Raw genomic sequence first — 27,211 nt, 5'->3', positions numbered from 1 at the left:
CTGATTAAATCTTATTACTGCTTGATTCAGGTTACTTTTGTCCTCAAGGTTCAGTCTTGATTTTCTTTTAAGCTTTTCAACTGTAACCACATTAGTTTTCATAATAAACCCTAATGATTCTTAGTATTCTATGGTGTCAGTTGTAATGTCCATTTTTATGTCCAACTTTATTTGGGTTGTCTCTTTGTTTCTTTTGGTTAGTCTAGCTAAAATTTTATTTTATCCTTTCAGTGAGCCAACACTTTGTTTCATCAATCATTTTTAAATTTCTTTTATTTTTTGAATACATGACAGCAGAATGCATCATAATTCTTATTACACATATAGAACACAATTTTTCATATCTCTGGTTTATATAAAGTATGTTCACACTAATTTGTGTCTTCATACATGTACTTTGGATAATGATGTCCATCACATTCCACCATCCTTGCTAACTCCCTGCTTGCTCTCCCTTTACACCCCTCCACCCCATATAGAATTCATCTATTTCTCCCATGCTCCCTCTCCTTACTCCTCTATGAGGCAGTCACCTTATATGAGGGAAAACATTTAGCATTTGTTTTTTGGGAATGGCTAACTTCACTTAGCATTATCTTCTCTAATACCATCCATTTACCTGCAAATGTCATGATTTTATTCTCTTATTGCTGAGTAATATTCCATTTGCATATATGCCACCTTTTTAAATCCATTCATCAATCATTTGAATTGTTGTTTGGTGTCTATTTCCTTTATCTGCTCTGATTTTTTTGTTTCTTCTGATTTTGGGTTTGGTTGGTTTGTACTTTTCCAAGTGTTAGAGATACTGCTATGTCATACTTGAAATATTTCTAATTTTTTTAGTTAGACACTTGTTACCAAAAATTTCTTCCTGGGTACCCCTTCGCTGTAGCCCACAGGTTTTGGTATATTATACTTCATTAGTCTTGATACTTTTTAAAATTTCTCACTTCCTCAAAAATCCACTGTTTTTTTTTAAACTGTCGTTCAGTTTTCATGCATTTGTATATTTCTATTTTGTTGACTTCTAGTTTTATCCTATTGTGATTTAAAAAAAATACAGCATGTAATTTCAATGTTTTGGGGCTTCATTTAAGACTTGTTTGGGGGCCTCATATGTGCATATTCTAGAGAAGTTTCATGTGCTTATGAAAAGAATGTATATTCTGCAGCCTTTTGATAAAAATGTTCTGTAAATTCTGTGACATCCATTTAATCTGTAGCTTAGTTTAACTCTGATGTATGTTTGTTGATCTTTTGTCTGGATGATCTGTCAACTGATAAAAGTGGGGTGGTGAACTCCCCACTATTATTATATTAAGCCTCTCTCTTACTTTAGGTGTTTTTTTAAAAAATTTTTTTTTAAACTTGTAGCATGTGTTTAATTGTATTATGAGTATTAATTCAATATGCTTTAATAATTTCACTCAAATAATGATGCATAATGATGGTTTAACATTGGTTCAATCATAAATTTATAAGTGTATTTACCAAGAGCAAAAACAGAAGAAGACTACTAAAAATACCTACAAAGGTAAAACCTCCCAAAGTTTTTCTGTAACTGTTGGAAAAGCTTATATCTAAATCTGATTCAGAATTCTTAGTGTCATTTGAGAGTTCTTTTCTTAGCCGCATGGTGCTATGAGTCTAGAAGAGACTAGTTGTGGGTACCACTTCTTGTCTTTAGTTGTGATTGAGGGATGTCAGCAAGTATACTTTGTATCTTTTCCCAAAGCATGTCCCTTCGATAAACAACATCCTCCAGACATGAAGCCGACTCAGGATTTTCTTCTAACTAGCAGCCTGTAAAGCAGCTGTAGGTTCTTCACTGGGTAAGGAATCTATCAAAACATCAGTGTCTTTTGCTGTTCATGCAATCAGTGCTGCAAAAAGCTGGGTATATTCTTCTGTAAGATTAGCTGGTTGTCTTTGTTAATTACTGTCTGTACATTATTAAGAAAGGCAGGAGGACCACATTTCACTCCAGTGGCATTACAAAACTGATCTGCAAGCAAGTTCAGAGTCTTGCAGCTGCATGAGCTGATCCACCTCCCTTTAGTTTTAAGTGTTTTAAAAATTGGGTGCATATAGATTTCTAACCAATATATTGATTTGTTGAATTGATCCTCTGATCATTATATACTGATCTTTTTTGTTACTTCTCACTGTTTTTGCATTAAGGTCTGTTTTGTCAGATATTAGTATAGCTATTCGTCCTTGCCTTAGTTTTCCATTTACTTACAATATCATTTTCTGTCTTTCACTTTCAGTCTGTATGTGTCTTTACTGGTGACATGAGTTTCTTATTGACAGCATATTATTGGGTCTTATATTTTTTATATTCAGAGAGTCTGCATTTACTAATTAGAAAGTGTAGCCCTTGTGAGACAAGGACTTATTCTTGTTGTCTTGTAGATTTTCTTAAAGTTTTTAATATTCTTTGTTTCTCGTTCATATTTCTGTTTTGATATTTACAGAATTGATTCTTTTATATTTCTCTTATGTATTTATTCTTATAGTGGGATTTATATTTTCACATGATATTATGATAGTAGTTATCTTTCTTCTGGACGTAGGACTCTTCTAAGCATGTTTTGTGAGGCGCCTGGTGGTCATGGGTTCTCTGTTTTTGCTTGTCTTGGAGATTCTTCATATTTCTTTCATTTCTAAAGGATCAACTTGCATAGTATAGTTGTCTTGGTCAGCTGTTATTTTCTTTCAGGACTTAGAATCTATCCTTCCATTTCTTCCCGGCTTGTAGAGTTTCTGTTTGAGAAATATTCTGTTAGTCTGATGGGGACATCTTTAAGTGTTACTTGGCACTTCTATGTATATTAAAGTTCTTTCTGTCTTAGACAGTTTGACTATAGTACACTGTGTGGGGAAGATTTTTTTCTGGTCATGTCTATAAGCCTCCTGGACATGGATATCCATGTCTTTCCAATGATTAGGAAAGTTTTCTGCTATTATTTCATTGACTAGGTTTCCTATGCTCGTAACTTCTTTCTCTTTACCATCATATAATCCGCAACTGCAAATGTTTATTCATTTAGTGGTGTTGCAAAGATCTTAATGCTTTCTTCTTATTTTTTTCTTCTTTTGTCTGAATGGAATATTTCAAAAGGCCTATATTCAAGTTCAGATATTCTTTCTTTCCCCCTGATCTAGTTTGTTGCTGGAATTTTCAACTGTACTTTCTCTTCATTTTCTAAGTTTTTGTTTCCAAGATTTCTGTTTGGTTCTTTTTCAAATCTCTATCCCTTTGAATTTCTCATTCATATCTTGTAGTGTTTTCCTAATTTTACCTGATTATCTATATTCTCGTGAGTCTCACTGAATTTTTTAATAATCATTTAAAACTTTTTTTGAAGATATTATTTTATTATGTTTAAATAGAGAAACACTATATGAATATTCTACCCACAAAATTAAAAATACATAATGCAAATTTAATGATTTCTGCTCCAACATCTCCTTTACTTCCTTCTCCTGAAGTTACACCTTTCACCCTGTTTTTTGTTTATAGAAACATACATATACCTATATTAAGAGGGAATGGTTGGTACTGTGTTTTTATTTTGCTTTGCCTTTTTCTATATAGAATAATGGGTTTCATTGTGGTATATTCATACATACATATAACATAATTTGATCAGTTTTACTCCCAAACTTCTCTTAACCCTCTGTTTCTCCACCCGCCACAATCCCTTTTTTCCTACCCTGATGACTTCCATTCTGCTTTCATGACATCCTTTTTTTCTTGTTCTTTTTTTCCCCCTCTGGCTTCCACAATGAGCAAAAACATTTGGTACTTGTCTGTCTTTTTCTTAACATGAAACACTCTGGATCCGTTGATTTCCGCCACCCCACCCCACCCCGGCAAATGATGTAATTTCATTGTTCTTTTTGACTGAACAAAACTTCATTATGGGGGCTGGAGATGTTACTCAGTGATAGAACACTTTACTAGACTGTGAGACCCTCAGTTCAATTCCCAATACTGTGTACACACACACACACACACACACACACACACACACACACACACACATATACACCCAAAGCAAAACAAAAACCTCCGTTGTGTAGATTCTATAACTTGGAAATTGTGAATTGTGTTGGATAAACATGGGATGGGTATGCATGTATCTCTAAAGTATGCTGATTTTTAATTCTTTTGAATAAATATTGAGGAGTGTTCTAGATGGGTCCTGTGGTAGGTCTATTTTTAGTTGTTGTTTTTTTTAAATAAAAAAGGAGTTTTATTGAATTCCTCAAATTACTACTCCATGTTTTTCTTCTTGGTGGAAGTTTTTAATCAACCATTCACAATTTGACCCCCCAAAAAGATATTTTGTGAATGTGTCATAGACACATGGAAAAGAACCCTACTTTTTGTAGAGGACTTAAATTCTGAATAAAATCATGAGTTTTTCAGTAAATCTCCACTAGGTTTTCTGGTAATTTTACAAAAATAAGCCCATCAATGTCCATGAAAAATGGGCTAGATAGATAGATGATATTTCAGTTTATCCATGATTTCACTCATATTGCTGTCTGGAGTTAACATCACAGTTTGAAAAGGCTTCATTGGTATATCATCAAAAGACCACCTGTCTCCCAGGCAAGTCGCTCTACTTTTGCACTGAGTAGTTGAACTTTAGGACTGCCCCTCAAAGAAACACTCTTCCTCTGCATTTATAAACATTAATTCATCCTTCTGGTTGCTCCACCTCTTTTTAGAATTGGATTTTCCTGCTTCCACAAATGTCTTACTAATCAGAAGGTAGAAGGAGCACTTCTCACATGGCTTATTAGTTTTGTGCGTCTCTGCTAGTTCTTTCTGAAGCTGCTGGTGCATGGGCAGAGCAATCTGAGGAGGGACATTAGTGAATCTTTCACTTAGGAGAAAGCCCACAGGCTTGGTGATATCATTTAAAAGCTTGTCCAGCTGTTCGACCATACTCTTTTCACAGTTCTTCTCACAGAAGCTTAGAACCAACTCTTTAATTTGTTCAGAACACTGGGTACCCTTTCTTTCAAGTTAAATTTAAAAGGCTTATGAAACCAAAAATTTCATCTTCATCCACATCATCATCATTGCTGTCTTCTGAAACGTTTGTTTGCTTAATCACACTTCCAATATGGTTCTGTTGAATTAAGAGATCTGTTAGTTCTGCAGCGTTCACAGGAGCCTTTAGGAAAAGCTGCTGCAGTAATTTCTTAATTCAGTCATAATCATTATCTGTGATGGAATAAGCTTCAAATTCAACATTCACCTCCTGGTCAACGACCTCCTCATCTTCGTCCTCTTCTTTGTCACTATCCTCATCTTCTTCATCTTCATCCTTGACTTCATCCTCCTTGCGCCAGATGGGGTCTCAGGCAGACACGGAGCTCCATTCCCCATGGCCTGTCGTTTGGGCCCCCGGATGCCATGCTGCCATCCACACTGCGCCTGCGCAATTTCTATTTTTAGTTTTTCTAGAAACCTCCATACTGATCTTCATAGTTATTGTACTAATTTATATTCCTACCAACAGTGTAAAAGAGTTTGTTTTCCCCACATTCCTGCTAATATTTCATCTTATTTGTATTCTTGATGGTTGCCATTCAGACTGCAATTAGTTGGAACCTCAATGAAGTTTTGATTTGCATTCCCTGATAGCTAAAGACATTGAACATTTTTTTCATATAATTTTTGACCTTGTATACTTCTAGTGTCTGTTAACTCATTTGCCCACTTATTGAATATTTTGTGTTTTGGGGTTTTAAGTTTTAAAAAGTCCTTTATATATTCTAGATATAAATCCTCCATTGTAAGAGAAGGTGGCAAAAATTTCTTTCCATTCTGTAGACTCTGTATTCATTTGCACTGCTAATTGCTGTGCAAAAGCTTTTTAATTGGATGCCATCCTATTTATTGACTCTTGATTTCCTGAGCTTTAGAAGTCTTATTTAGGAATTTGTTGCCTATGCTTATTTGTTGGAGTGTTTCCTATATATTCCTTCTAGCACTTGCAAAGTCTCAAGTCTTATACCTAGGTTTTTGACCTATTTTGACTTTACTTTTTGTATAGGATGAGAGATAGGGATCTAATTCTATTCTTCCAGTGTGGTGTTATGTTTACATATGAGGTGTTGCCCCCCCCCCCCCCAAATTCATGTGTTAATGCAGGAATGTTCAGAGGTAAAATAACTAGTAACCTAATCAATAGATTAACCCACTTGATGGGTTAATAATTTGAAAGGGCTACTGAACTGGATGATAGCTCTTGGCATGTTTCCTAGCCACCATATCCTGAGCATCTTTCCTTTACCATACCTTTCTGCCATGATGTGTTGCTTTCTCTAAGGCCAGAGCAGTGGAGATGACTGACCATGGACTGAACCTCTGAAACTAAGCCCAAAATAAACTTTTCCTCCTCTAAGTAGCTCCTTTATTTTGGTCACAGTGACAAAAAGTGAACTAATACACTTGGATATCTAGTTATCCCAGCATATTTGTTAAAGAGGCTGTCTTTTCTCCAGTGTATATTTTTGGCACTTTTGTCAAGAACCAGATGTCTGTAGTTATGTGGGTTTGTGTCTGTATCTTCTGTTCCATTGGTGTACATGTCTGTTTCTATGCCATTACCATTTGTTTTTATTACTATGACTCTGTAGTATGATTTGAAATTGGGTACTGTGTTTCCCCCAACATTGTTCTTTTTACTCAGGATTGTTTCAGCTAACATGGGTTTTTCTTCCATATGAATTTCAGGATTTTTTCCTAGTTCTGTGAAGAATGCCATTGGTAGTTTGATGGGGATTGCATTGAATGTACAGAATGCTATTGGTGACATGGTTATTTTAACAATGTCAGTTCTGCCTATCTATGAACACAGGAGATCTTTCCATTTTTCTAGTGTCATTTAAAAAATTTTTTTTCCAGCATTCTGTAATTTTCCTTGTAGAGGTCCTCAGCTCCTTGGTTAGACTACTCTTAGGTATTTTTTTAAAGCTATTATGAATGGAATTCTGTTTCTGATTTCCTTTTTGGTGGGTTTAGTATTAGTGTATAGAAAATTTGATTGATTTTTTTTTTGTGTGTGTGTGTGTTGATTTGTGTATTCTACTTTGCTGAATTTGTTTTTCAGATGTAGAAGTCTTTTAGTGTAGCCTTTATGGTCTTCTTCTAATTATAGAATTGTATCATTTGCAAACCATGAAATTTGACTTTTCTGTTTGTGTCCCCTTTATTTTCTTCTCTTGACTAATTGCTCTAAAATTTCAAGTGTTATAGTAAATAGGAGTGGTGAAAGTGGGCATACCTGCTGTGTTCCTAATTTTAAAGAAAATTCATTCAGTTTTTCCTCATTCACTATGATGTTGGCTTTTGGTTAGTCATAAGGTAGCCTTTATGATGTTGAGGTGAGTTCCTTCTGTCCCTAGTTTCTTTAGGGTTTTTTAATTATTATTTTTATGAACAGGTGTTGAAGTTTAAGGCTTTTTCTATATCTGTTGAGATGATAATGTGGTTTCTGTCATTGATTCCATTTATGTGGTAAATTACATTTGTTAATTTGCATATATTGCACCATCCTTGCATTCCTAGAATGAAATAAACTTAATTGTAATGTATAATCTTTGTCATATGTTGTTGAATATGCTTTACATGTTTTTTTGTTTGTTTGTTTGTTTTTTTGGTCTGGGGATTGAACCCGAGGAATGCTTAACCACTGATCAACATCCCCAACCCTTTTTTATATTTAGAGACAGGGTCTTGCTGAGTTGCTTAGATCTTGCCAACTTGTTGAGGCTGGCTTTGAACTTTCCTCAGCCTCTTGAGCCACTGGGATTACAGGTGTGCACCACTGAGCCCAGCACTTTACATGTATTTTATTGAGGATTTTTACACCTATATTCATCAAGCATATTGGTCTGTAGTGTTCTTTCCTTGACATCTATTTATCTGATTTTGGAATCAGATTGATACTGGCTTTGTACTATTTTTTTTAATTTTTAAAAAAATTTTATTATTGGTTGTTCAAAACATTACATAGCTCTTGACATATCATATTTCATACATTTGATTCAAGTGGGTTATGAACTCCTATTTTTACCCTGAATACAGATTGCAGAATCACATCGGTTGCACATCCACTGTTTTATATATTGCCATACTAGTGTCTGATGTATTCTGTTGCCTTTGCTATCCGCTAGGGGTGTGGCTCAAGCGGTATCGTGCTCGCCTGGCATGCGTGCGGTCCGGGTCCCATCCTCAGCACCACAAACAAACAAAAATGTTGTGTCCGCTTTGTAGTGTTTTTGAAAGCTTGGTCCTTGTCCCCAGTGCCAATTCAACACTGAGGACAAGGTTTTTAGAAAAGGAAAAAGTTTTATTTGCTAGCAAAAGAGAAACACAGGGGACTTCTGTCCCAGAAATCATGATTCTAACTGTCAGGGGGAGTAGAGAACTTTTAAAGAGGTAATTCAAAGGCTACATTTCAGCTGTACCTTGCCAGGGGCCTTATTTCACTGGTAGCTTTGAGAGAGAGACCTTTCTTGGGTCTTGTGGTCTTAAAGTCTGAATTTACTTAATTCCTGTAGTGTGTGTACTTATTGACAAACATCTCATCCTAGGAAGGAAAGAAAGGTAATCATTGTCAAAGATAAGATGACCATATCTGTGTGAACTTCTCTGTATCTTCTATTCCTTTGATTTTCATATTTTTTAAGTGATTACCATGTGCTTTTGTTACTGTAGTTCTGTTGTATAATTTGAAGCTGGGCATTACATTTCTAGCCTTGTTCTTATTATTTGGGGTTGCATCAGCTATTTTGGGCATTTTAATAGGTGTTACATTGAATCTTGTATATCGCTTCTGGTAATATAGCCATTTTAACAATGTTCTGTCTATTTCAGAATATGGGAGGTTTTTTTTTCATTTTTAAGATTTCTTTAATGTTCTATAAATTTTATTGTACTGATCTCTCATGTCCTTAGATTTATTCCCAAGTTTTTTTTTTTTTTGAGGTTATTTTGAATGGAATTGTTTTCTTGATTTTTTTTTTCAGATTTATTATCAGAACATAAGAAAGCTATTTTTGTATGTCAGTCATATATGCTGCTACTTTGCTTAATTTATCAGTTCTAGAAGTCCTCTAGTGGAGTTTTTTAGGTCCTCTAAGTACAGATCATGTCATCAAGAAACAGATAATTTGATTTCTTTTTTTTCCTGTTTATATCAGTTTCTTTTACTTTTCTTGCCTAATTGCTTTACATAGAGTTTCAAAAACTATTGACTAGGATTGGTGAGAGTGGACATCCTTGTTTTGTTTCTGGTTTTAGAAGAATTGCTTTTAGTTTTTTTCAGTATGATGTTGGCTTTGGGTTTGTTGTATATAGCCTCAATGATGTTGAGTTAAATTCTTTCTATCCCTAACTGTTCCAAAGCTTTTAGCATGAATGGATGTTAAATTTTGTTGAAGGCTCTTTCTGCATCTATTGAGAGGGACATGTTATTTTTGTCCTTAAATATATTTATGTGATAAATAACATTTATTGATCTGCATATCTTGAATCACTCTTGCATCTCTGGGATGACAAAAACTTGACATAGTATACAATCTTCTCAATGTGTTTTTTAATGTGGATTGCTTATTTGTAAAGGATTTTGGCATCTGTGTTCATCAAGAATATTAGTCTATACTTTTCTTTCCTTGATATCTTTATCTGGTTTTGTTATTAGCATAATACTAGCTTCATAGGATAAATTTGGAAGTGTTCCCTCCCTTTCTGTTCCATGAAATAATTTTGTGGAGGATTGGCATTAGTTCTTCTTTAAAGGTTTGGTAGAACTCCCCTGAGAATACAGCATGTCTTAGATTTTTCTTTATTTGAAGGGTTTTAAAAACAACTACATTAATCTATTGTTTGATATTTGATTGTTTAGATTTTCTAATTTCCTTTTCTTGATTCAATCTGAGTAAAACATATATATCTAGAAATTTGAACATATCTTCTATATTTTTTCCATTCAAAATACTCCCTAATGAGCCTCTGGATTTCTGAAATGGTGATATCTCCCCTCTCATCTCTAATTTTATAAATTTGGTTCTCTTGCTCTTGCTTGCTCTCTGTTAGTTTGGCTAAGGGTTTATTGATCATCTTTATTGTTTCAAAGTACTAACTCTTTGTTGCATTGACCCTTTGAATATTTTCTTATCTATTTCATTAATTTCTGGTCTGATCTTAATTATCTCCTATCTTCTGATTTTGAAATTACTTTGCTCCTCCTCATGTAGGGCTTTGATATGTAGTATTAGGTTGTTTGGAATCTATTTTTTAAAAAGGTATTTTATTTATATGGGCACTAAATACTATACCTTTCCTTTTCAAACTACCTTCATAGTATCTTTTATTTTGTATTTGATGACTTTCTTTATGACCTAAATTATGGTCTATTTTGGAAAAGGTTAATGAGCTGCTGAGAAGAAAGTGAATTCATCTATTGTTGGATGAAATATTCTATAGATGTCTATTAGGTCCATTGGATTTAGTATATTATTTATATCAGAAATTTTTAAATTGATATTTTATGTCTGATCTGTATATTAGAGGTGTGTGCTGAAATCATCCAGTATTATTGCATTGGGGTTTATTGGAGACTTAAGAGGAATTTGTTTTATATAATTAGGTGTACTGACATTTGGGGTATAAATATCATATACTATTGTTATATATATATTTTTGTGTGTGTGATTGCTCCCTTTACCAGTATTTACTGACCCTGCTTGTCTCTTCTGATTAGTTTTTGCTTGAAATCTATTTTGTTGGATATAAGAATAGCTACTCCTATTATAGGTTTTTGGACTTCATTTGCATGAAATAAATATATATGTATAAATAATATAATCTATCCTTATTACTGTCAGCTTGTGGATATCTTTGCCTATAAGGTGAGTCTCATGCAAATAGCATTTACCTGGGTCTTACTTTTTAATTGACTCTGCCAGTCTGTCTTGTAATGAAGAAGTTGAGACCTTTTACATTCAGTTATTATGCAAAAATATTTACTTTTTCCTGCCATTTTGGTTCATTTCATATATTTAATTGTCTTAATTTAAATTTGCTTAACTGCTCTGCTAGTGTGCTTTATTCATTCAAGAACTTTGGCTTTTTAAAAATCTTTTAAAAATATATTTATTTTTTAAATATGTTTTCAGTTATAAATTGACACAATATCTTTATTTATTTTTATGTGGTACTGAGGATTGAACCCAGTGCCTTACACATGCAAAGCAGGTGCTGTACCTCTGAGCTACAGCCCTAGCCCTAAATTCTTTTGTATTTACTATTTCCTTACTTATTTTCTGGATTTTAGATAAGTCAGAAGTTGAAAAATCACAAGTTATTGGTTTATCTTTAAATGTGACCCATGTTTTTCTCTTCATGGTTGGTACAGTCTACCCATATTCTCTGTTAGTCATTTTGATTGTGATGTGTCTTATATAGGTTCTTTTTTTATCTTGTCCGTTTGGAGTTCTATATATGTCCAATAAGCGGATATCCATATCATTCTTAAGTTTTGGAAATTTTTCTGCTGTTATTTCACTGAAAATTTTCTTGGTGCCTTTCAACTGTTTCCATGCTTCCTTCAATACCAATGAATCTTAAATTTGATCTCTTAATGTTGTCTCAGAGTTCTTGTATATTCTGACTATGGGCTTTTATTTATTTTTTTACTGCTTGCTGAGAATTCAAGCTAATGTACTCTGTTTCGGAGGTCTGAAATTCTGTTTTCTACATAATCTAATCTGTTGGTAAAACTTTCAACTGAATTTTTATTTGATTTATTGTTTTATTTCTAGGAGTTCTCATTGGTTTCTTTTCAGAATTTCCTACAATTTTCTTTCATCTCTTGCATTTACTTTCTTAACTAAATCCTTAGATATTCTTTTAGCTCCTTAGTCATTTTAATAATCAATTTTTATTTTATTTCTCTGAAATTTCATCCCCTTCGTTAACTGTGGGTTAACGAAGGGGATGAATTTCATTGGAGGATTGTAAATTTGGGGATACTTATTTGCCTGTTTCCTTTTGTTTTCAGAGTTCTTAGACTTGTGTATCAACCAGACCTTTGGGAAGTAGTTATCTCTTTTGTAATAAGTCTTGTGTTGTTGGCATATCTTAGCTTCACCACATAGGCTCAGCATAATGCAAGTGTTAATTTGCTCTCCAATATCTCTATTTATCATTTCTTTAGTGCTGATTTAATTCACTCTTAGAGAGCTGCTACAACATTGTGCATTGTTCTGAGTCATTGTCTTAGAACCTCTGTTTTTGCTCTAGGAGCAGATGTCTATGATTGGAAATTGAGGGACCCCCCCACCCCAGCCATTCCTGCTTGAGGTCTGGTTGTTGAGATTTTTCTCTCCCCTACTGTGTTAAAGTATTGATGAAGCTTGAGCAGAGTTAGTTTGTGTTGGTTGTGTTGTGGATGTAGCTCAGCATCAGATTTTCTACCTTATGAGTTTGTAGTGACCCAGTCACTTCCCAGTATCCCTCAGAAAAGGAGGAAATAAACAATAGCAACAACAGCAGCAAACAATAATATAGCATTAAAATAAATGCTCAGTGCCTACTCTGATATCTGCAACACTAATTACCACAGAAGGAATGGTGGGGTCAGCAATTAATAATTGCAGCAACAATAAGTAGCCACAAACTATATCCAGCAAGAAAGTAGACATCAGCTGTCAACTACACCATCATCAGTACTAATAACTGCAACAATATAAATGGTAGGGACAGGGATTACATAAACTATTTACAGTTTATTAAGAGAAAAGGAAGTGGGGAGGGAGGCAAAAGAAAGTTTAAAATATTCAAAAAGTCAACAGGGGAAGTAGAAGAGAGGTAACAAATAACTATAAACATAGAGTAAAAACAAATAAGATAAACCAAATAGAGAACAAGAAAATTTGGCTATTATAGAGGGAAGAAAGAAAGTAACAAGAGACTCAAAAAGAGAAAACAAAACCAACTAATCAATCAAACCCAAAATAACAACAACAAAAAAACCTAACCCTAAAAGATACAGTAAAATAAAAAATGAGTGAAAAAAATTTTTTAAAAAATTACCTATGAACCAGTCAGCCCAGTAATCACTCACATAAATACACACCCAGTGGAAAAAGAGAAAAAGGAAAAAAAAAAAAGTCTTAAATAAAGGGCTTGTCTCTGCTGAGGTGGTCAGAACTGTTGACAAGGGTGGATGTTCACAGCCTTTACCAGTTGCCCTTTTCAATTCTTCTTGGGCTGTATACCCATCAGAAAAAAGGGGCTGAGGGTTGTTCTGTCCTCCCTCTTTTTGATTTGTTCACAAAGCTGCCAGCTAAAGTAGCCTGGAACTAAATCTGGTTGTAAAGACTCTCAGCCTCTCTTCTCACCAGTAGAAAGTAGAACAGATGGGAAATATTGTCAATTGGACTTTGTCCAGACAGACTAGATTAATGCAGTCCTAGGGTTGGGCTGATGCAGGGTTCTGCACGGGAAGTTCTAGCAACTGAGATTTATCTCTGATCAGACCTTTGGAACTTTTTCAGATAATATGTGCTCCAGATAAATCAACACACCCTAGGGCCATGCAGATAACCAATCTCTGCTGGGCATCCAGATTTCAGGGGCCTCCTGAGAACTTCACTCATAGGGTGGGGTAACCAACCCTCCCCAGATCATGTACACTCCACTGCTCATGAATGTTGTCTTTCCAGGATCAGACCCCCAAGTGTATTTGTGCGTGCCTATCTATCATCCAGACCTTCCTTGGCTGGTGCTGTGAGTCACCAGACCCAGAAGGAAAGTGAGCTAGCTGCACTTCCTTCCATATTCCCAGCCTGAATCCTCCTGGGTACAGTCCTCTCTGTTTTCACTTCAATCAGGCCGTGCCAGGCACATTCTAGACCCGTACGGCAGCTGCTTTCCAGGACTGTGTGGCAATGCTTGCTCTGATCTGCCAGGCTCCCACAGCAGCAAGCCACAGCCTGGCCACTTTGAGATGATCTCCTGTCTCGGCTAGCTCTGCTGTCACAGCTGGGAAATGGTACCTTTTAAACACCAGCTTCCTGTGCAACCTCCAGTTCAGTGCAGTCTACACTTCTGTATTCCACAGGTTTTTCCATGCCAAGTTTTTTCACTGTGTTTTCTTCTTCTTCCTGTCTGTGTCACCCTTCCTTCTGTGGTGAACTGTTACCATCAGCCTTGCCCCAGAGAGTTTGTTCTTGTTCTCTATTTGAAGCTCTCAAATTTGTCTCTATGATCCTCTGTCTAATACTGAATTTCAATGAACTCCCTCCTTCAAAGCAGTACTCCTGCTCCTGGAATCCCAAGCCACAGAGCAACTAGAAAGTGCACTCTTCCTGTAATCTATCTTTGAGCTCCCTATGTCTTATGACATATTTATTTTTTAAATAAATCTGCCAGTCTCTGTCTAAAATGCAGAATTAAGACCATTTGTATCCAGTGTTGTTTTAGAGAGGTGTGTATCATTTCCTCTCATTTTGTTTATTTCTAATGTTTGATTCATTGCTTGTCCTCATTTGCTTATCTACTCTTTTTATTTTTATTTTTTAGGTGCTGGGGATTTAACTCAGGGCCGTGTGCATGCAAGGCAAGCACTCTACCAAGTGAACTATATCCCCAGCCTGCTTATTTACTCTTAATAAAATTTATTCTTTGCCAAGCTCTTAGTTATTTTTTATCTTCTTGTGTGTGTACTACTCCTTTAAGTATCTTCTGCAGTGCTCATGAATCAGTGGTCATGAATCGCTCTAAGTTCTATTTTTCTTGAAAGGGTTTTATTTCTCCTTTGATTCTGAGGTACAACTTTGCCAGATATAATAATCTAGATTTGCTAGGTATTTTCTTTCAAGATTTGGAGTAGCATACCTTCCTGGGCTGTAGAATTTCTGCTGAGAAATCTCTGTTTCTGATGGGTTTCCCTTTGTGAGTGACTTGACTATAATATGTCATGGAGAGCTTCTTTTCTGATGGTTTCTATTTGGAGTTCTAAAAGTCTCCTGTAGTACTTTCTCATTACCATGGGAAATTTTCTGCTGTTATCTCACGAATAAGTTTTATTTGCCAATAGCCTGAATCTCTTTTCCCTCAATATTTGAATCTTAAATTTGGTCTTTTAATGTTGTTCCAGAGCAATTGTATGTTATGTTCATAATTGCTTATTTTTTTTCCTTACATTGTCTGGAAGTCATAGTTTATCCACCTTGTCTTTGAGCCCTGATAATCTTTCCTTCTGCTTGATCGAGTCAAGACTATTGGCAAGACTCTTGACTGACTTAATTTGACTTGTTCAGTTTTTCATTTCCAGATTCTGTTTGGTTCTTTTTCAGAATACCTATCTCTTTATCGAAATTCTCGTTCATATCTTGTATTGTTTCCCTTAGATCTTTCTTTCTTCTTTTGATTCTCTGATCATCTTAACAATCAACATTTAAGATCATTTGGCATTTTTCCCACTTCAGCATGTATGGGTTTGGTTATTAGGGAGTTATAAATTTTTAGAGGTGTCTTATTACCTCATCGTCTCATGTTTCCTATATTTCTATATTGATGTTGTCACCTTTGTTGGTATGGGTGTCTCTTTCACTGTCATGTGGAGGTCTTTCTAATGAGTTGCTTTCTCTTTACTGTGTGTCCCAGGCTGGGGATATCTCTCATGTTAAAGCACATGGCATGTTCAAGTTGTTATGTTCAATCTCCAGAACCACTTTTAGAGGCGAAAAATCATGACTAGTAACAGTTATAGCTTGAAAGCAAACAATATCCTAACACATAATAACAACTTATTTAAAATGTTCTCTATAATTCTAGTAACTAAAGAAGAAAGAACAGAATAAGCTGAAAATTTGGCAATAAAGAATATTAAATTAATCTAAACTACATAGAACATATAAATAAATGGGAAGGAAGGAAAAGCCAAAGAAGAGAAAGGCAGGAGAGAAAGAAGGATAACAAATGAGACAAAATACAAAGAGTATATAGATAACAAAGAATTTTTAAAAACCCAATTAACACATTTAAGAAAAGGGGAGCGATAAGTAAAAATGAGGAGAGGAAGAAAGACAAAAGAGGGAATATAAAATGGGAAAGAAGAAAAGGGAAGAGCAAATGCAACTAATGAATTAATTTATAAAGAAATTTTATGAGCATACAATTTCATAAAAGAATATAATAACAAAAAGAATCAGAACAACTCCATGCAGACAAGATTAAAAAATGGGTAAGAAATACTAAAATTCCTCTATGTCAAGGTTTTTAAGGTGGAAGGATTTATTTCAGGGACTTGCAGATTCAAAATGTGCCAGGTGTTGGGAGAGCTGTGTGTTTACTCTTTCCCACATCTAGATCAGCATCCTGGTCACAAAACCACATGCAACTCCGGCTCCAGAGTTTATCTTGGTTTTCAACCTGCTAGGTTAGTGCTGATTTCTATCCCAGCTCATTATGTTCTCTGGTGGCACAGGGGAAATATACCCTCTCTAGCATGTATGGCTGTTTGGGGGAGGGGTTGTCAGCCACATCCAGGAGACTATTACCACAGTCCAACTCCACCCTTCTCTCATACTGCTCATGTGACTTTGTGAGCTCCTCCAGGAGCCCGGGCAACTCGGGGTCTCCTGCTTGAACAGAGGTGACAGTGTTGGAGAGTTCTTGGCCTGGCGATTGAAGGCCTCCCTGGTGGGGGTGACAGGTGTGTGTGTGTGGGTGTGTGTGTGTGTATATGTCACATCTCGGGGGATCTTGGTGTGCAGGGAAGAGAGTCCTGTTCCAGGCACCTGAAGGCATCTTGCTCTACGTTCCATCTCCAGTTGGGAATAGATTCCCCGCTTCCTTCAAAGGCAGTCTCCATGGCAATATGTTCTGCTATCTCCAGAGAACAACATGGGGATATTCTGTAACCTTCACAAAAATGGCTTCCCACCACAGCTCTCCATTCACTAGCTAAGAGGGACAGGTATCTCACTTTTAAGCTTTCTATGCAGTGTCTGTATCAGCTAAGTTTAGTCTGATTTTTCTCTTTTTCTGAAGCAATTTTTTTTCCCCAACTTTGCTTCTCTTTCTCTCCTTTTGTGTCCCCTCTTCTCCTGGCTCTGACAGGTGAGGTTCAGAGTGACGCCATCCCTCTTGCTCTCTGTTCCAGTGATCAGAATCTCTCCAAGTCTCTAATATCAAACCTTAATGTAGTCCCTTATTTCTCCTCCTTGTTCCCAGCTATTTCCAGTTCTCAACTGTAGAGGATTTGGAACTTTCAGACTGTTTCTACTCTGCCATCTTGATCTCCCCTGTCATTAACTCTTCACAAATAGTTGTGTGTGGGGTGCTGCACCTGTAGTTCCAGCTCCTCAGGAGAATCACTTGAACCCAGGGAGTTCAAAGCCAGCCTGGGCAATATTAGTGAGACCCTGTTTAAAATGTCTTCAAAATTCCTTTAAACTTATTAAGAGAGATTTAATCCATTTCAATTTCTTTGGGCTTTGTTGTTAGAGAGTTGTCATGTTCTTTTGGAGGGATCATATTACCTTATATTTTTTTTTTCTTTTCATATCTGTTGGGCTCCTTTGTTGAGATTTGTGCATAATCTACCACTTGGGCTGGCCTTCTTAGTGGCTTTTTCCTGAAAATGTCTCTTGGGGTATCAGTTTGGTAAGCAGTATTGGTTTTTATTCTACCTGGGCACCTTAGTGTAGTCTTTTTGTAGCTGCTTTGGCTGTGATTAGTGACTTTGGGTGCAGTGCATACTGGGGCAGAGTTGAAACCCACTCTGTGGGCCATGTCCAAGTGGGGACATACTAGTGTTCAGGCAGGTATGGTGTAGTCAGCAGGATGTGTGTGGTGTTCCTTCCAAGCTTGATCCTACAATGGGAGTAGTGACCCCTGTTGAGTGACAGGGTTTCCTCGGGTACTGTTGATGCATTATGTTGCTAGCAAGGGCCTGTGGCACCGGCAGCACCAGCAGTGTTTTGGGGCTTGAAGCACTTGTCCTCTGATCAACAGTGGTGTGGACCCCCATGCCACATGGGGAGAGGTGGTGGTGGGAACAACAGCATCTCCTCTGTGGGGCTCACATGGAGTCCTGACAGAACTGTGTGATCAGAAAGGATGTGGGGACGGGGGTGGGGGCAGCAGGAATCATGGTGTTCTTCTCTGCTGCTTTGGAGGTAATACCTGCCTGGGAGCAGGACTTTGGATGCTGCTGGTTACAGTTGCTCTCTGTGCTTCCTTTGGCTGTGCATGCTTGGACCCTGGGAGTTGCTCAAAGCCCCCTCAGCACACCCTTGAGTTAGCCAGCAGCAGGAACCATGGTGTTCCATCCTTGCCTGTCAGTCATAGGCACCTGAGAGGACAAACACCCTGATATCCCCTCCATTCCTTTCCATGTCTCAACACAGTGCAGGGCACCCAACAGACTTGGGACAGAGTTACTCTGCTGGGCCCATTTGGTACATGAGGCAGCTATCTGATGAGCCAGTGCAGTGGAATGTTTGTGGGAGTCCCAGAGATGGGAATATGGAGAGGTTTCTGACCCCTAATGCTGTTCAAATTCAGACAATAGGTCCTTTCTCATATGGCTACTGCCTATAGCACCCTGAGGGTTCTCTGGGATTTGATTAAAAAAATCCTTTTCCAAAGCAAGGCTACTCTGCAGATTTCAGATTACTTATCTAAGTGGGCTGCAAGTCTATGGGTGTTGTGAAACTTTCAAGCAACTTAGATTGCCAGCATCCACACTGTCAGACTTGCTGGAACTCTTTTTGACTCTTACCCCTGCAGATAGGAAATTTCCCTCTCTTCCTACCACAGACCTGAGATGATCTGTGGAGCTAGTATGGTATTTTTGTTCTTCTTTCTATGCTGTTGTCCCAGGTTTCTGAATTTTGCAAGATTCCAGTTTCTTCTGGTTTCCAGCCCTCTTGCATGGCTACCTCCTCTCAAAATGCAGCTATGCCCCTGTTAATTTGTAGAAGAGGTGAATGCTGGGCACCTCTGTTTGTCCATCTGATTCTCCTAATAACGAATGTCTTGTACTTTTACAACGCATTTAACCAATCCACTTTAATTGGATATTATTTTTTTCTCTTCTATAAACATACCACATGAACATTTCTTGCAGCAAATAATTTGCATGTATACTTAATTATAGTGGGGTTTATATGTACCCAGAAAGCCTCTCTGCTTGGATATATGTTTAAGGAATTATTTCTCTGAAGAAAATAAGGAATCATCTCTACTTATTAGGAATTGAGTCATACAGTTATGGAGAGTGGCAAGACCCCAAATCTGAAGTGTGAATCACAAATCTGGGGAGTCAAGAGAGACAGTTTAGTTCATAATAACTAGGTTCAAGTTTGAAGGCCTGAGAAGTAGGAGAGCTGAGGGTGTAGCTCTAATCTAACAGTTGGCAGGTTTAAGAGGAAGGAAGAGCCAGTATTTTAGATTGAGCCCAAATGCAGAAAAAAAGAAACCAGTTTGTTTCCCAATTTGAAGGCATTTTCTCCTACTCTGTGGGGAGAGTCAAGTCTTTTGTTCTATGAAGGCCCTCCAGGGATTGGATAGAACCCGTCTTCATTAGGGAGAACTATCCGTTTCCCTTAGTCTATAGGTTTAAATGTTAACCTTGTCTAAAAAAATCCTCACATAGATGCCAACATTTGACTAAATGTTTAACACCTTTTCAGCTTTGACAGTATGTGATAGGAGGTTTAGAGTTTTAGTGAGGAAAATGATGAAAAGGTATTTTTTTTGGCCTTTCATGTTTTTACCCCCCAATTCTACTACAAATAAGGAATCAGATCATCTCTCTAATTTGCATAAACAGTTGTTAGTCAATGTGACTAACAAGAAAAACTAGAGGAGAAAAAGTTTACTTGGGCTCATGGTTTTAGAGACTCAGTCTGTGACCAGCCAACTCCACTGCCTTGGGTAGAAGGGTGGCAGAAGAAAGCTGCTCAGCTCATGGCAGTTTGGAAGCAGAGGGGTGGGGAGCCACAAATAGGATATAACCCCCAAGAGCACACCCCCAATGACCTACTTCCACTAGCCTACAGTTGCCACCCAGAAGTCCCTTCAAATTCAAGTTGATTAATCCGATGATTAGGTCACAGCTTCCATAGCATAATTGGAATTCCATCATCTCATCTGTGAACATTGCTGCATTTGGAGTCATGTTTCCAACACATGAGCTTATTAGGACAGGTCATATTCCAAGTGACAGCAATTTTATTTCCGTTTCAAATCTTCCTGTCATATCTAAATAACCTATTGTATTAAATTAATATTTTCATTAAATGTATTCAGTTTCCTTTAAAATTTTCTCCTCCTCCTAATTATAAGACATTTTTCTGTAGGCCACCATTTATCCTTCCTCAAGGGAAGAATCTTCAATCCTGCCTCTCTCATCAACCTTCTGCTTATTTTTCCCCTTCTTGCCAACATCCAGCCAAAGGCAAGCCTTAGGTTGGAATAAAAGAGAAGTCTTATGTTTAAAGAAGATTGGTGTATCAATTAATAACAATTGGATGACTTCAATTTCTAATGTGATGGTAGGATTCATTTAAGAATAATTCGCCCCCCACCAAAGTCAAAGTTTTTACTTTAAACTGAAATCTCGGGCAGAGGAAATTTTCCTTCACTAAATGCTTCCTCAGGAAAAACAAACAAAACAAAAAACAAACAAGAGAATTAGCATTTGTCTCACTTCCATAATTGTTAACTACATATATTATCAATATTTAAACCTCAGAATAACTCTATATGATCAGTGTCTTCATCCTAATTTCACAGGTGACTGAGGCACTGAGAGGGAATTTTTCAGAGTCACATGGCTAGTAATCTATGGAACCAAGATTTGACTCCAGGTCCATTAGACTCCAACTGAAGGCCAGTGGTCTTTCCACTGTGCTGTGCCTGCTTGACAGAAGTCCAGGGTTATATGTTGTATTTCTAAGGTCCAAAGGGCCTAACAAAGTTTAGCATCTAATTCATTAAAATGTTGTCTTTTTCCATCTTTCAAAATTTGCCTTTGTTCTTCCTAAGGCTCAGTAGAAGTGAGCAAAATAATAGATTACCTTCGACAAACAGCTAGCCAAGATTCTGAAGACACTAGCCTTGAAGAGTTGTGGAACATGCTTGATCCTGAAAGGAGAGACCCACATGTGGATCTGGAAACCTTCCAAACCATCATGAAAGAATGGATGGCTTTCAGTGCAAACAAATGGTAATCAGAGTCCCAGCAGAGTGTGTTTAAAGATTCTGTTTTAACAATCCATTATAATTGGTGGCTAATCATTGTTTTATGTGTCAATGGAAATACTATAATCCAATGCTTTTAGAATCTCCTGAAAGATTTTAAGCTGATGGTTGGGTCCCATCACCAGGATTCAGTACATTTGTGCCAAAGTCTGATGATTTGTGTTCTAGCAAATTTCCAGGTAAAATTGCTGCTGCTTCTGGGATGGGCAGCCTTTGAGGACCATTGTCCTAATATGCTAATTCTGATAATGTTCCTTTTTGTGATTGGTGGGAAGCACATAATATATTCTCACTAAGAATTGAGCTGGCATGGGAGCCAAGTGAATTATCGATAACATCAAATCTCCAGGACATGCAAGAGTGAATTCTTTTAGGGCAGTAGGGCTATAGATGCAGGAAGGCTAAAGGGAAAAGGAAAGGACTGTGGGTAGGAGAAAAAGATGAACAAAAGAGAATGGTGTCCATGACTAAGATGTTGGCAGATACTAGAGAAGTGCATTTCCTTTTTCAGGAAGCCAAGCTGCTGTGCCTGCTAGCCACCAATCTCCAGCTGATACATATGAGGGATGTGCTTTAACCAAAACAAACGAAAGAACCCTTCAAAACCAAAAAGTAGCAATACTTGCTAGATTTCTGGCACAGAAATCTAAGGATAGATAACTTAACGGAATCATCTAAGGATAGATGACTTAGGTCATCTTTCCTTAAGATGGATGATTTCCTTAAGAAAATATAGCTAGAATGTTGTATGCCATACATAAATTAATAATAACCAATATGAGTATACAAAAATATATAATTTTGCCCATCAATTTAACAGATTTAAAAGAATGACTTTGTTTCATGGTGTGGGTAGGTAGAATAAACCCTCTCATACATTATTGGGAGAAGTGCAAGTTGGAACAGTTTTTTTAAAAGCATTTGAAAAGTTGTATTTCAAACTTTTAAAGTATGCAATCTCTGTGAGTTGGTAATGAAATGCGATGAAATATAACCAAATGCTGTAATACATGTTTACAAGTTGTTTATGATAATGATAAATAGAATCAACCTAAATATTTAAAAATCGAGTAGTAGATAAATATATTAAAGTTCCATACACTGAAATCCTAAATAATTATTCAAAATTATAGTTTGATTAATATTTGTCAAGAGAAATAGCCATATGGATCTATTTCAAATAATAGGATATAGATCTGTATATGTAGTATAATTGCATTTTTCTTAAATAAAAATATTGACAGAAAATGATGGGGAGAATATTAAGAAATGATTATTTCTGCATTAACTTTAAGTTTTTCTTAAGAATTTTTTAATGTTTCTAAAGTACGTAGGTTTGATTATATGATGAAAATATCAGTAACACGTATAAAACAGATGATGGCAAAAGTAAAAATTCTTATAACCAATTTTAAAAGAAAGAGAACCATGGAGGGTATTAATACAAAATATAGGAGTGGAAATTCATAAATGATGATGGCTGTGCACATGGGAATAGTTAGCTATGTTTTGCTTATTATTCTATCAGACATCTCACCTGAAAAATAAGGGAAAATTTAGAAAAATAAGGAAAAATTTAGAAAAATAAGGAAAAATTTAGAAAATGTTGTGGCTTCTTCAGAGATAGAGGTGAAAGATCTGGTGCTTAGAAAGATTTAGTAATAAACCATAAGGCTTCTTTGAAAGGAAATGTTTGAAAATTTGATGTTTATTTGGGGGGGGGGGTAGAGCTAGAGCTTATGTACTAGACAGAGGGCTTGGGTAGAGGGTTCCCCAGTTTTCAAGGACAATGTTTGAAATAATCAGGTAGGGTCTACCTGATTCTGTGATAAAGAGTCTAAATGACAGCACCAAAGTACTACTTGTCCATGCTTTTCCTGATGAATCTATTAAGGCCCATGAGCTTGCTGTCCCCACCAGTCTCCATTTATCACTTCAGGCTTTGCCAACATCCTCCTTCATCAACACCCTCATTCCCGAACCATATGCTGCTGCTGTCACCTGCCTATGTCTGTGTGCATGGTGTTTTTTTTTCCACATCTGATTAAAAGTTTATGGATGATAGAGGCAATGCCTTCTGTTTCTTTTCTATCACCCTGACACAATATTGGGCACTAAGTAATTGAATGAATAGATGATTTTAAAACACAGGAAAAAATAGCTGCTTAGGAAGGTACGGAGCACATCCTTAAAAAAACAAAAATGAACAAAACTTTGGTCTGACAAAGGATCCTAGCTCACTGGTTTTGTGTTTTGGATACAGGGGAGAAGTGAAAAGCAGATTGAGTAGCATCATGGATGACTCTGTTTTTGAACAACAGGGCAGCACAAAATCAGGTGGGCGAGTAGTATGGGTGTGTTTCTTCAGGATCATTCTGCTACTTTCTTGTGGTTTGGAGAAAATGGACTTTTTGTTAACCCTCTTGTATGTTTCAGTTAAGACGACCAGTGATACAACAGATTCCACACCTGGAAGCTTTGAGGCTCTGGGTGGAGACTTGTCTAATGGAGTTTTGTAAGTGTTCTTATGATGCCTTTTCAAGTGCCTCAACTTTACTCATTTTCTTGTTAATTTATAGATCCACATTCTTACTTAAAGTCACTCAACTCTTATTTTTTTCAGTAGAGCTAACATAATTGACTTAAAAATTTTTAAACTATGCTATACCATCTTCTTTAGAACCAATTTCACTAGGAACATGAATTCTTGTAAGATTAGTAATCCAGAGTTACCATTTGCCCACTCACGAAACCCTACTCCATTAACTTCATATATTTGCCATAAAAAACAAGTCCCATTTCAAGCATGGTAATGATATTAACCTCAAGCTCTTTAGGGGATTATTTTTAAGCATTTCTTTAATAGAAAATTTTAGACATGAGTGGGCAATTTTCTTTTCCACTGAATATGTGAAACACCACTTTATACATTGAAGAGGTGTTTCTGTCTCTCCCTTATTTTATCCAGCAAAAATGTGGAGTAGGAACCATTTGTCCAACCTAAGAACTGAGAAAAGACAGCAAAGAGAAAGAGGAGGCCTGACATTCCATGAAACATGCAGTCCAGAGTTTCTAGGTTTAGGAGATGATGTTGGGGGCAAGAGTCAAAAATATATTAAGGAGCTATACGAAATAATGGGAAAGACAAGTACTACGTTGTGGTTACAGGCCACATGTAAGATCTAGGAGTTGTTTCCTAGTTAAAGGCCTGCTGAAACCTGCTGAGATTCTTCAAATGAATGTGCATTATATTTTAAAAGTTCAGGATTTTCCATATCCCATGTGGAAACAGAAAACACTTTGATGTAGAAAGAGGCAAATGCTGGCAGGGAGGTGGAAAGAAAGAAATCAAGCTGTGGAAGTTGATTTCACAAATGGCAAATACTGAATGCCTGATAATTGTGGGGAAATCTTTGCTATTGGAGTATAGATGTTTGAGTAAATACTTATTGTATGAGTAACTACTTTTGTAATGACAGTGATGAGGGTAAAATAGAATACTTCATAAGAACATTGAAGCCTGTTTGGGCTTAACTGTATGCCTTTTTTCTGATTGGAAAAGAGGAGAGATGTTGAAGTTTATTATCATTAATTCTTTCACCTGCAGAGAGATGTCTGGTTTCATCACCTACGTAGCAGACCTACATTTCAACAAACAGAAATTGGAAGAGGAAAATCACAGGGTTAAGTTGGCATTAGAAACCTTGGAAGAAGCTAACAACCAGTTAGCAGATGATTGCTCTGAATTGCGTCTTCAGATAAAAAGGTGGGCCACAGCGGGGCGTTGCACACTGGTGGCTTTTAGTTTTATTTTTCAAACTTTAATTGATATGAAAGTCACAGGTCATAAAATTCATCTATTAAAAGTGTAAAATTCTGTGTTTTCAGCATATTCAGAAGGTTGGGCAGTCATTACTATTATCTAATTCAAGAATATTTTCAACATTCAGAAAAGATACCAAATGTTCATTAATAGTCACTCCTATTTACTTGCTCCTGGCCACTTCTAATCTACTTTGTGTTTTTGTCCTATTCTGGACATTTTACATAAATGGAACCTTCATGTTTGGTTTCCTTGACTTGGCACGTGCTTTCCAGATTCATTCTTCTGGTGGTGGTACCACTGTTTCATGGCTTTTCGTGGCAGAGTGTTCTTCTGTATAGATATACCACATTTTTTTTCCATTCTTCAGATGATGGACTTATTTATACTTTTTGGTTATTTTGACTAAGATAGCCTTGAACATCTGTGTACAGATTTTTGTGTATACTTATGTTTTTCCTTCTCTTTGGTATATGTGTAGGAGTGGAACTGCTGTGGCATGTAGTCACCTATGTTTAGCATTTCGAGAAATCACCAAACTATTTTGCATAAAAAGTATTCCATTTTACATTCTCACCAGAGATATTTGTCAGTTCATTTCTAGCAATGATGTTCTATTATTGATATCATCAGATACAGTAGACTTATGGACCAAGGATGCATTTGTCCAAACCATTCTATGGGTCAGTTATCATCTTATTCTATGCAAAGTCCCATGCTAAATACCATCAGAGATTCATGGGTGATCCAGGTTTAAAATGTGCCCTTAAGGTTTCTACAGCCTATAAGAATGATAAGACATGAAAACTTGTGGCTTAAGATAAAAAGGGACAAAGTACATAAGAGATATACTAGGAAAAAGTGTTCAACACTGTGACATGAGTTGGGGTTGATGCTTGATGGTCAAGAAAAAAGCAACAGATCTTATAAAGACTTTTTACAGTTGTAAATGCTAAAGTCTTGAACAGTGAACTTCTAGGTTAACTTGGAATGACAATAAAGTACTATAGCCATAGTTATTCTTACCCTCAAAAACTTTGGCCGGACTAGACTAGATCAGGTCAAAAGTTTTGAGGATGAGAATACCAATGTATGTGTTATGCATGTATACTTGTGTATATACTCTGTGTATGTATGGACATACTTGTTCTCTCCACAATTAGCTTACTTATTATTTATTAACATATAATTCAAATTTGTTTTTTAAAAGGAAAAACCTATGCCTTGAAGGAGTGTGCCAGTCAGAGTTTTGGTTGCAAGCACTAGAAACTGACTGCATTTAACTTGCATAGTCGAGAAACATGTTAGGAAAAGATTTGAATAACTCAGAATGAACAGGAAGACGAGAGAATCTGGTGGCAGTCAGTCATTGTTAAATTGAGCCAGGCATCACCCCTTTTCTCCCACCTCTAATCCTTTACAAACAGCTTGGTTCCTTTGGGCTTTCACTGCTTATTTTTGATATTGTGCATTGCTTATAACCAGAAATCATTCTTTAATTTTTTTCCTCCCTCATTCTTCCTTTTTACATCAATAACCAACTCGATTAATTTTATCAACTTTGTATCTAAATGATAAATGCAATGCCTTTTTTAAATTTTATTTTTATTTGTTCTAATTAGTTATACATGACAGTAGAATGTATCTCTTCAATAGATTGACTTCTGCCTACTTTTGCATCTGCCATGTAATTCAAGCCAGCATTGTCTTTCACCTGGGTCACCACAACAGTCTTCTGGCTAGGTTTCCTGTTTTCTCAAAGACATGTGCCATGCTGGCAGGAATTCTCTTTGCAGATGCCAGTTTAACCACATCATGCCTCTGCTTTAAACACTTGGATGGATCCATGTTGCAATTAGGATAAAAATCTAAATTCCTTTGCCAGTTTACAAAGCCTTTCATGATGGGGCTCTGCTACCTAGCCTCTGCTTCCCATTTTCTACCTTATACTGTAACAATATCTAACTGCCTGTAGACCCTTGATGAATTTTTGCTTGTGCAAAACATACACTCTTTCACTGCCTAAGTTATCTGCCTTTTATGCGGTGCTCACAGAAATTGGATCTACC

The 27,211-nt window shown here is 36.5% G+C and overlaps 1 protein-coding gene across 1 annotated transcript in view; it reads left to right on the top strand.

Moving 5' to 3' along the window:
• The window catches only part of Irag2 (inositol 1,4,5-triphosphate receptor associated 2), a 113,090-nt gene that overhangs the window by 8,795 nt on the left and 77,084 nt on the right, over nt 1-27,211 (top strand). Inside the window, exons 3-7 of the mRNA XM_040280897.2 lie at nt 18,065-18,228; nt 21,104-21,284; nt 23,583-23,656; nt 23,756-23,834; nt 24,927-25,085. Coding sequence (XP_040136831.2) covers nt 18,065-18,228; nt 21,104-21,284; nt 23,583-23,656; nt 23,756-23,834; nt 24,927-25,085 — 657 coding nt within the window. The remainder of the gene's footprint in view (nt 1-18,064; nt 18,229-21,103; nt 21,285-23,582; nt 23,657-23,755; nt 23,835-24,926; nt 25,086-27,211) is intronic.

The sequence above is a fragment of the Ictidomys tridecemlineatus genome, chromosome 6 (genome assembly GCF_052094955.1).
Source record: "Ictidomys tridecemlineatus isolate mIctTri1 chromosome 6, mIctTri1.hap1, whole genome shotgun sequence".
NCBI lineage: Eukaryota > Metazoa > Chordata > Mammalia > Rodentia > Sciuridae > Ictidomys > Ictidomys tridecemlineatus.
The sequence above is the reverse complement of the archived record's forward strand: the minus strand, read 5'-3'. Positions and strand labels throughout refer to the sequence as shown.